At 47.5% G+C, this 11,615-nt stretch overlaps 1 protein-coding gene across 2 annotated transcripts in view; it reads right to left on the minus strand.

The window, feature by feature from the left end:
• The window catches only part of tle2b (TLE family member 2, transcriptional corepressor b), a 76,207-nt gene extending 70,871 nt beyond the window's left edge, over window positions 1–5,336 (minus strand). For both annotated transcript variants that reach the window (XM_069150380.1, XM_069150379.1), the window contains exon 1: window positions 4,503–5,336. In XM_069150380.1, coding sequence (XP_069006481.1) covers window positions 4,503–4,526 — 24 coding nt within the window. In that variant the 5' untranslated portion in view covers window positions 4,527–5,336. The remainder of the gene's footprint in view (window positions 1–4,502) is intronic.
• Between the last annotated feature and the right edge of the window lie 6,279 nt (window positions 5,337–11,615).

Raw genomic sequence — 11,615 nt, forward strand, 5'->3', positions numbered from 1 at the left:
CATGCAGCCAGAGACATGAAGAACTATTTTCAGCAACAAGAAGAACAAAGAGTCCTGCAACAGATCATTTGGTCCTGATCCCGACATCATGGAGTCAGTCTGGGATTACATGACGAGACAGAAGACGGGGAGACAGCAGGAATCCACAGGGGAACTGTGGCGAGTTCTCCGAGGTACATGGAACGACCTACCTGACTAGTACCTTGAATTTGAAGTACGTTGCATGAAGTTAATTGATAAATCATAAGAATTATAGCCTTGCAGTTGTTTGCCTCCACCAAATGGTAGAACTGTAGTTTATATTCATGATTTGTAACGAAGGAATATAAATATATAAAAGTTATTTGACTTTGCTGATGTTCTGCTGTATGCCTGTATTTGTATAATTCGTCGAGAGAGAAAAAATTGAATCAACTTCCTTGTAAATATTCACATGCCTGGCCAATAAAGCTGATTGACAGTAGACAATCCTTCAAATATAGATTTTGCTGCAAAGAAGCTACAAATTCCACAATGTGGTTCATTCAAACACATCAACCTGACAAAGCAGCACAGTTTCAAGGTGGACATCAAAGACTAGCATCATCGACTCAGTCTCCGAGCAAACATTAAACACGGTTACAATCTCCCCCTTCCTTCCTCAGTTATAACGTTATTTATGGCCAGAAAAGTGTTTTTGCAAAAAACTGGGATGTCACAGTGAACATTTAGCACATTTTGTCATAATATCCATATGAATTCATAAGTTATAGCCACAAATATGCTGTGTGAGGTCACAGTGCCCTTTAACTACCAAATTCTACTCAGTTCATCCTTGAGTCCAAGTGAACATATGTGCCAAATTTGAAGAAATCCCCTCATGGGGTTTCTGCGCTTTTACGTTTGGTAAAATGGGTCATACCTCCGTATGTACGGACAACTTTAAAATAAAACACCTCCAGCCACGACTGTTGCCTTGACAAAAACTGTTCATTATTTTTGAAAGCATCCTCACTTTAATCGTAGTGCCTAAAACTTTTGCACAGTGGTACACACACACACACACACACACACACACACACACACACACACCAAGACACTTAACACTTAAGAGCAAATGCACGCCCTAAACAAAAATAAACCTCACACTGGAGATCTACACACAAATAAACACACTTTTACACACATCTAAGTCAACAAACAAGGCAACACAATGCAAATACAAGTGTGTATACCCTCACAAAGGACTAAGGGGACATACACACGTGAAAAGGAAATCACACACTGCAAAAACACATATTAAACAAAAAACATACCTCTCACAAATCCTCAGAGACACACACACACACAGTTCTGATAACGGTTGCCACAAAAATCCAGTGGAACCAATTACGGCTGTGCTCGCCTGGCAAATCAGCCCTCAGTTTTAACCCTTCCCCACCGCAGGGTGAGGAGAACAAAGTGTGTTCGAGTCGGCACATTTTCTATGTTTATACTGAAGCTACCTTGGTTATCACCTCCGAAAGGGACACAGAGGAGATGAAAGGAGCGGCATTGAAAGCACACTGATGAGAATAAGGCCATGATGTCCGACTGACAGCAGCAAGGAAGGACACATCAGGCCCACCGCATAAATCATCCATCAATAAATTAACTACAAAGCAAGTATGTTTTACATGACTTGATTATGTCCTTTTTTCTTTTCAAAGTATCCAGTCAATTATATGATATTAAGGAGGAAGAAACTTGAGGAAACTTACATTTACCCCAAATCCAACACCTGCAACAATTCATCACTCCTTCTGTTCAGTTAAAGTTACATTATCATCTTGTGGAAATGCAGTTGAGAGTCACGACTATTTTGAAAACGGTTGGCTTGGTGTGATCAAGAATGATCTTATTTTCAACAATCACAGTCTGCTGCATTATGCAACAAAGCTTATATTGTCCTTTTAATGGCGTTCCACCGTGCTTATGGTTTGGCTTCAGATTCATATTTACTGGCAACAAACTTTAGCTCTCTAATGCAATGCTTTCTGGCAGTCAACTAGTTTGGAACTATTGGAGTTTCCTTGAATGCAGCAGTAAAGAGAGTTTTGACTGGGATCCCTGCCTGCAACAACCATGCCACGTGGCTGTGGCAAAAACATTTAAGGCAATGAGCTTATTACTGTAAAATATTACTTGACTCAAGCAAATTTTAAGCCTCTGCAAGTTCCTTTTTTTTATATATATAAATTGAAATAAACGGAAAGTATTGGATAACCGAAAACTGGTAAATCTCTCTCTAAACTAGCAAAACAAAATACTTTGGCATGTAAATTATATGCAAATTATAGTAAACTGATTAAAACATGGAAAAAAAAAACTGGTAAGGTCCTATCAGGTATTATATTACATACTTTTCAGAACTGAATTTAAACCCTGGATGTAAATCCCCCCCCCCCCAAAAAAAAAAAAAAAAAAAAAAAAAATCAAGACCTATATTTACTATGAAATCAAGACAACCAAGGTATCGAAACAACGAACTGGTATGAAAAGCAACAACAGGAATTTTATATTCGAGATACACTTCGAAAAGTATATATAAACTACCTGCACAACAGGATCATAGCTTACAGGTAACTTTGTATTGCATGTGTACATGTATACACACACAGGGGCACAGAACTACAAACACACTAACGTATGACAATGCAGGCAAATACACACATGCATGCCTGTGCACACACACACAACTGTTCTTTGCACCCTCACACCTCTCCACAGATCACATTTCATAGCAACACCAGAAATAAAGTTCCACTGGCAGAGGAGGGCTGCAGAGGGAGAGAGAGAGGGAGAGAGAGAGGGAGAGAGAGAGAGAGAGGGAGGGAGAGAGAGAGAGAGGGGGGGGGGGAAATAGAGAAGGAGAAAAACAGGAGAGAGACAGAAAGAGCGAGATAGAGGCTATCGATCGGTTGGAGTTGGCGCAATCTGGGATTGAACTTTATCACAAACGCAGGGCATCGCAGCAGGAAGCTCTCTGATACGCCTCTAAAAGAGAGAACAGAGGAATGTTCACACTATTCTTCCTTCGCATCTCTCATTCATTTTCATTTCTCTTTCCACCCCCGGCCGTGCGCCTTTTTAAAAGAATTCTTTCTGTCTCTCTTCTTTTTTTAATGTATTTCTTGGCTCTTACATCTTTCACTTTCTCCCTTTGTTTTTCACTTCTCTCTGTTTTTCTCAGCATCTTTGTCTCCCTTCTTTTCCAGCGGCTGGCTTATTAGCATTCTCTCTGTACATATAATTGATTCCTCATGCCTTTCTCTTGTGAAAATGTCATTCATAATTCTGTGTGATAGCTGGTTGGCTGGCTGGCTGGCTAGTTGGCTGGATGGGTGGCTGACTGAGTGGTTGGCTGGCTGTGTGACTGTGAGGCAAAGTGGCCACTGACCCATTTGTAGCAGATACAAAGAGACTGACAACCAAATCTGATTATAGCAACCAGACCGGGGCCCTTGTGAAACGACTGGCCTAAGCCAGACTGAGCCTAAGCTGTCATCCATCCTTCTGTGCTTTTTAGTCTACGTATTTAACCTTTATTTTACTCTGGCAGGTAAATTAATGGCAAATTCTCACTGCTGAGGGTGGGTGAAACTGAAGGAGGGAAGGGACTTTAAAGCGGTATTAGAGGGGAAGTACTTGTGCACTCACGACCTTTCTTTGTGGTAATGGAAATGAATTAAGTAGAATTTAACTATCAATTAAACAGTCTGTGTGTGTGTGTGTGTGTGTGTGTGTGTGTGTGTGTTTGCTTAGCAACAGAAATGAGCAAATGGACAGCTGAGGGCCGGACTGACTCCTATGACACATGCACACACACATTAATGCAGCCTAATCTATTCTCTCACACACATATTGCCATGCATGCAAAGACTATCACACCTGAATATATTATATAGCTATATCTATCTATCTAGATATCTTTCGATAAAGAATTATGTAAATATCTATATATATGTAGATATATATAGATATATACACACACACACATGCATACATGTGGCTGAGAACTGCAGATTGAGGTATATGCCACCTATACAGCAAACCATCAACAAGATCTCAAAGGCACCAGGTTGCAGCTGACAGAGAGGGAGGTTGTGCACTTGTGTGTGTGTGTGTGTGTGTGTGTGTGTACATAACAGGGAATCTCTCAGCCAAAACAGCCCCCCTCCCCCCTCCCATCACATCTCACTCTTCATGTTACAGTACAGTGTCTATAACTAAACAAGCAGAAAGAGACAGACAGAAGGACACAGAGTCAGAAACAAGGTGAGGCCAAGAAGTAGAAAGAAAAGAAAGGAAGAAAGTCACAAAATTAGAGAAGTACAGAAGCGAGAAAAGACAGAAGGACACAGACAAGGAGTGACAAGGTGATTCTGAGCCATAAAAAGCGACACACGGATAGGAGTTGAGAGACGGAGAGACAGACAGAAAAGTCAGACAGACAGGAAAAAGAGACATAAGGAGGTACTTACCGGATGCCTGCCCTGAGGGTACATGATCCCAGGAGAGGAGAGGCTGCCAGTCCGTTTGATGGCCAGGTTAGTCCCCTGGCCCTCCACTCCTCTGCCCTCCACCGGTTACACAGCCACGCACACACAAACCCACACACTCACACACACTCAATAAGTCCAGTCCCTCTTTACTCTTCCTCCTTTTCTTCTTTGCTCTCAGTCTCTGCGTATCGTTCAATGTGAATTGCTGTTGACACACAACTGAAGAACACTCAGTCCTTCGATTTGTTTAATCCAACAATGTCATGATAAAACAGCAGACTTTACCTCCTTCTTCTTCTTTCCCCCCCCAGTGAAACCAAAGTCTCAGTTTCTTCTCAATTCCCACTCCGCCTCCTCGTCTTCCTCACAGTGTCTCTCCCTTTTTCTCACCCTGTGATCAGTCAAGGTCCACACGTAGTGACATGAAACAGAGAATCTCATCCAGGCAGGCTTTTTCTACTTCTCCTCCTCCTCCTCCGCTCTTCTCCTCGTGCTCCTTCACCCAGCGGTCCAATGGCGAAACATGCAAACGTAAACACACACTCAGCTCGACCAAATAGTCTTCTTCTCTGCCTTTTCCTCCTCTTCACCCTCTCTCTGACACACTGGAGCCTCTGCCTTGACTGCTGCCGCAGAAAAGAAGAAGGAGAAGAAAGAGGAGAAGAAGAAGAAGAAGAAGGGAGGAAGGGAGGGGAGAAAAGAGAGAGAGAGCGAGAAAGAGAGAGAGCTTTGTTTTTAATCTAAATGTGGAAAAAAAACGCAAGAGGAAAGCAGGAAAGAACAGCAGGTCAGTGGAGGATCCAGCGGGCTTTTCAGCAGCAAGCCCTAGACTGTAATATATTGTGCCTGTTGGCTTCAACACAAACACGACAGGCTGCTAAAGCTCCTCTTAAGGTGGAACCGAGCAGATAGAGACACCCAGTCACACACTGAGGGAGAGAGAGGAGGAGAGAGAGGCAAGAGAAGGATCCCTTTTCAATTGTGGTCAGACTGACAAAGCAATCAGTCACGCACAAAGACTCAAACTGATATGAATCGAGATTCAAACACACAAACACTCCGACACTCATGCACACAGTCATGACAACTATGTGGACACTCAAAATGAGGCACACTTGCAGTTGCGCGCACACACACACACATAACTCTGAGTGATACGTTTATTAGCCAGTTTACACGTTGCATTAAAATGCGTCCTGGATGATTGGACAGCCATCCAATCATGATCACAAATCCAGGTGTAAACACACTCTGGAAGCACTGAACGATGCTACTGATACGGTTTCTCAAATCCCCTCGGGAAATGGTCTGAGAAGCAGTACGTCCAGATGATGTCAAGTGCACATGCATCATAACAAAGTTCAAACCATAACTCGTCACTATCTAAACATCATCACAGAAATACTCACCATAAATGAATGTTTATTAGCTTCATGTCTAAAGGTCTAAAAACAGAGCCATTAAATTGGTGTTTTCTGCATTGAAGATTGAATTTGAGCTACCATGGACAAACACGCACGACCAAAACACCAAAACCAAGTCGATCCAGATGGCACAATTAATAGAAACTGCCGCGTGTTTTCTAGAGCTGTTCATCAACACTCACCCAGATTTTGACCTGAATTCAACTCCTATAAACCAGTGTGGTGGCGGGGTGTGGTTAGCTCAGCTGCAGGGGATAGAGAGTGGGAGGAGTGGTTCAGGGAACAGTGCCGGGCAGGTGTAATGAGCACAGCTGAGCCGAATACGGACTGATGAGCACAGCTGAGCTGGATGTGGACTAATGAGCTCTCCCCTATAAAAGGAGCAGGGAGAAGGAGGACCAGGGGAGGAAGTGGTTACACGAGTGCATGGTGTATGGGCCGGGCAAATAAAAGCATTTTACACCTGAACGTACGGCTGAGCGCCTCATCTGTGTCCAGGAGAGACCCTGGTCGCACCAATCTTGCTACAGTGGCGCCCACTGTGGGGGCATGGACACAGGTGAACAGCAGAGCGGAATGCCGACGCAGCCGATCATCGTGTTAGGGCAGATGCTGGGCGGGATCGCGGCAATGCAGCGCGATCAGGCGGAGGCGAGCCGCCAGCTCCTGGGCACGTTGCAGGCCCAAGCCGAGCGACAGACCTGCGCCTGGGAACAGCTAGCGGCCCGGCCAGCGGCGGCCCCACCAGCGGCAGGACCGGCATCCTTCACAGGGGTGGCCATGCACAAGATGACGCCGGCGGATGACGTACAGGCCTTTATGGACATGTTCGAGTCGATGGCGGAGGCGTGTGCCTGGCCGGCGGCGGAGTGGGCAGTGCGACTCCTGCCTCTCCTGACAGGGGAGGTGCAGACAGCAGCTCTGGGGACCACCTCGCGGTTTATCCCAGCAGGCAGGGGGATGGCAGTCGGCCGCCAGCTGCAGCCCGACCGATTCCTGCGCCGCGGAGGAGGATCCAGCAACCGGGGGTGGCTCGGGCCCTGCCAGCTCCGCGGGCACTAACAACCAATCCCACGGGTCCGGCCGGCACCCTTCCCAACCTACAGGGGGTTCCTCAACCGCCAGGGCAGGAGTGTTGGAGGTGTGGGCAGCCCGGACACTGCCGGAGGGAATGTCCGTTAATGGAGGCGGAACAGACGGTTCGGGTTGCCGGCCAGCCAACACCCTCCCCCGGTCCAGGAGCGATGTATCGTGTTCCGGTAAGGATCCAGAGGGTGTATACCCTCACAAAGGACTAAGGGGACATACACACATGAAAAGGAAATCACACACTGCAAAAACACACATTAAACAAAAAACATACCCCACACACACACAGTTCTGATAACGGTTGCCACAAAAATCCAGTGGAACCAATTACGGCTGTGCTCGCCTGGCAAATCAGCCCTCAGTTTTAACCCTTCCCCACTGCAGGGTGAGGAGAACAAAGTGTGTTCGAGTCTGCACATTTTCTATGTTTATACTGAAGCTACCTTGGTTATCACCTCCGAAAGGGACACAGAGGAGATGAAAGGAGCGGCATTGAAAGCACACTGATGAGAATAAGGCCATGATGTCCGACTGACAGCAGCAAGGAAGGACACATCAGGCCCACCGCATAAACCATCCGTCAAGAAATTAACTACAAAGCAAGTATGTTTTACATGACTTGATTATGTCCTTCTTTTTTCTTTTCAAAGTATCCAGTCAATTATATGATATTAAGGAGGAAGAAACTTAAGGAAACTTACATTTACCCCAAATCCAACACCTGCAACAATTCATCACTCCTTCTGTTCAGTTAAAGTTACATTATCATCTTGTGGAAATGCAGTTGAGAGTCACGACTATTTTGAAAACGGTTGGCTTGGTGTGATCAAGAACGATCTTATTTTCAACAATCACAGTCTGCTGCATTATGCAACAAAGCTTATATTGTCCTTTTAATGGCGTTCCACCGTGCTTATGGTTTGGCTTCAGATTCATATTTACTGGCAACAAACTTTAGCTCTCTAATGCAATGCTTTCTGGCAGTCAACTAGTTTGGAACTATTGGAGTTTCCTTGAATGCAGCAGCAAAGAGTTTTGACTGGGATCCCTGCCTGCAACAACCATGCCACGTGGCTGTGGCAAAAACATTTAAGGCAATGAGCTTATTACTGCAAAATATTACCTGACTCAAGCAAATTTTAAGCCTCTGCAAGTTCCTTTTTTTTATATATAAATTGAAATAAACGGAAAGTATTGGATAACCGAAAACTGGTAAATCTCTCTAAACTAGCAAAACAATATACTTTGGCATGTAAATTATATGCAAATTATAGTAAACTGATTAAAACATGGGGAAAAAAACTGGTAAGGTCCTATCAGGTATTATATTACGTACTTTTCAGAACTGAATTTAAACCCTGGATGTAAACCCCCCCCCCCCCCCCCGCCCCCCAAAAAAAAAAAAAAAAAAAAAAAAAATCAAGACCTATATTTACTATGAAATCAAGACAACTTTTTCAGGGGGGTACACATCAGGCGATGGTGGATTCGGGCTGTATGCAGTCGCTGATCCACCAGAGCCTGGTTCGGCCTGGGGCATTGGTGGAGGCATCGTGGGTAAGAATTAAGTGTGTGCATGGGGATGTTCACGATTATCCGGTGGTGGCTGTAGAAATTGGATATGGGGGAAAAAAACATAAAGTGAAGGCTGCGGTTAGCTCCCGCCTTACGCAACCCCTAATCTTGGGGACAGATTGGCCTGAGTTTCATAAATTAATGAGGCAGTGTACGGAGGTGCGTTCACGACCGGCAGGGACATGCGGGATGTGTGCTGCGCTCAGCGGTGACACGAGGTCGTCCGACGCTGCAGAAAGGGAGAGGGAACCAGCAGAGACTCCTGTGGAGACTCCCCCGGTTCCCGAATTACGCTCCATGGAGGATTTTCCACTTGAGCAGTCTCGGGACGATACTCTACGCTTTGCCTTTGACCAAGTGATAAGAATTGATGGTCAGCTGGTGCGCCCTGATGCAGCGCTGTCATATCCGCACTTCTCATTGATTAGGGACCGACTGTATAGAGTGAGTCGTGACACTCAAACAGGTCAAGAAAACACCCAGTTGCTGGTGCCGAAAAGCCGTCGGGAAATGATTTTCCAGGCGGCTCACTATAACCCGATGGCTGGCCACATGGGATATGATAAAACTCTGGACCGGAAAATGGCCCGGTTTTACTGGCCGGGCATCCGGGGGGATGTGCGCCGTTGGTGTGCATCTTGCCTGGAGTGTCAGCTGGTAAACCAGCTGGCCATTCCGAGGGCGCCTTTGCATCCTCTACCCTTGATGGAGGTCCCATTTGACCGTATTGGCATGGACCTCATCGGGCCATTTCACCGGCGTGCACGCGGATATCGCTTTGTGTTTGTTCTGGTGGATTACGCAACACGATATCCCGAGGCAGTGCCATTGCGCAGCATTTTGACAAAGAGTGTTGCGCAGGCTCTGTTTCAGGTCATCTCCCGAGTCGGAATCCCGAAAGAGATTCTGACTGACCAGGGCACCCAGTTCATGTCACGAACACTGAGAGAACTTTATGGATTACTGGGCATTAAGTCTATTCGGACCAGTGTTTATCACCCGCAGACTGACGGGCTTGTGGAGCGTCTGAATAAGACTTTAAAGTCCATGATTCGTAAATTTATACACGACGATGAATGTAATTGGGATAAATGGCTTGATCCTCTGTTGTTTGCAGTGCGGGAGGTCCCCCAGGCCTCGACGGGATTTTCTCCCTTTGAACTGCTGTTTGGCAGGAAACCACGAGGGGTGCTCGACCTGCTTAAGGAAAACTGGGAGGAAGGTCCGAGCTCCAGCAAAAGTGAAATTCAATACGTCCTGGACCTGCGAGCAAAACTCCACACAGTGGGTCGGATGTCACGTGAGAATTTGCTCCAGGCCCAGGAACGTCAACAACGGCTGTATAACAGAGGGGCTGAGGCAATTCACACCAGGAGAAAAGGTACTTGTATTGCTTCCTTCTTCCAGCTCGAAACTCCTCGCCAAGTGGCAAGGGCCCTTTGTGGTCACACGGCGAGTAGGGGACGTCGACTATGAGGTGGTGCGGTCTGACAGGGGCGGAGCTACACAGCTCTACCACCTCCATGGAGAGAGGCGGAGTCTGTTTCTCTGCTGTCCACGGTATCTGAGAGAGAGGAGCTGGGGCCAGAGGTTCCAAAATCCACCAATCCTGCCTCGCTCCCTTTCAACGCCCATCTCTCCGGGACTCAGAACAGACGTTGCCAAGTTGCAAAAACAGTTTGCTGATGTGTTCTCCCTCCTGCCAGGACGCACGAACCTCATAGTGCACAACATTGAGACGTCTCTGGGCGTGACGGTGCGGTCGCGACCCTACAGGCTACCTGAACACAAGAGAAAAATTGTTCAGAGAGAATTGGCGGCTATGCTGGAGATGGGAGTAATAGAAGAGTCCAACAGTGCCTGGTGTAGCCCCATCGTTCTTGTTGTCAAGAAGGATGGATCTATTCGGTTCTGTGTGGACTATCGCAGGGTGAATGATGTGTCACGATTTGATGCGTACCCAATGCCCCGGGTCGACGAACTCCTGGACCGGCTGGGCACTGCGCGTTTCTTCACGACACTGGATTTAACCAAGGGCTACTGGCAGATTCCTCTCTCGCCAGAGTCCAAGGAAAAAACGGCCTTCTCCACTCCGTTTGGATTATACCAATTCACCACACTTCCCTTTGGGTTGTTCGGTGCCACGGCCACTTTCCAACGCCTCATGGACCGGGTGCTGCGTCCGCATGTTGCATATGCTGCCACCTACCTGGATGATGTCATCATCCACAGCACCACTTAGGCGGAGCACGTGCAGCGGGTGGGCGCAGTGCTGGAGTCCCTGAGGCAGGCCGGGCTCACCGCCAACCCAGGGAAATGTGCAGTTGGACGGAGGGAGGTACGGTATCTGGGGTACCACTTGGGCGGCGGGCAGGTGGACAAGACGGTGGCTATCGCAGCCTGTCCGCAGCCCAAGACAAAAAAAGAGGTGAGGCGGTTTTTGGGGCTGGCGGGGTATTACAGATGGTTTATCCCGGGCTTCGCGGAACTGACCAGCCCCTTGACCGACCTGACCCGGAAAGGTGCCTCGGATCCGGTCCAGTGGACGGCGCACTGCCAGCGGGCGGTTGAGAAGGTAAAACAGGCTCTCTGTGGGGAACCACTTCTCCACACCCCTAACTTCTCTCTCCCCTTTACTCTGCAGACTGATGCGTCGAACAGAGGGCTGGGGGCCGTTTTGTCCCAGGAGGTGCGCGGGGTGGACCGCCCTGTTGTGTACATCAGCCGGACGTTATCGGAGAGGGAGGCCAGGTACAGTGGAGAAGGAGTGCCTGGCCATCCAGTGGGCGGTCGACTCCCTGCGGTACTACCTGCTGGGACACTCATTCACCCTCTGTTCGGACCACGCTCTGCTGCAGTGGCTCCACCGCATGAAGGATACCAACGCCCGGATCACTCGGTGGTATCTGGCGTTACAGCCTTTTAACTTCAAGGTGATCCATAAGCCGGGGGCGCAGATGACTGTGGCCGACTTACTCTCCCGCTCTCAGGGGGGGAGGGGGAG

Source organism: Embiotoca jacksoni, unplaced genomic scaffold, assembly GCF_022577435.1.
Source record: "Embiotoca jacksoni isolate LCO1_2020_lvr unplaced genomic scaffold, fEmbJac1.0.p SCAF_16, whole genome shotgun sequence".
Lineage (NCBI taxonomy): Eukaryota > Metazoa > Chordata > Actinopteri > Embiotocidae > Embiotoca > Embiotoca jacksoni.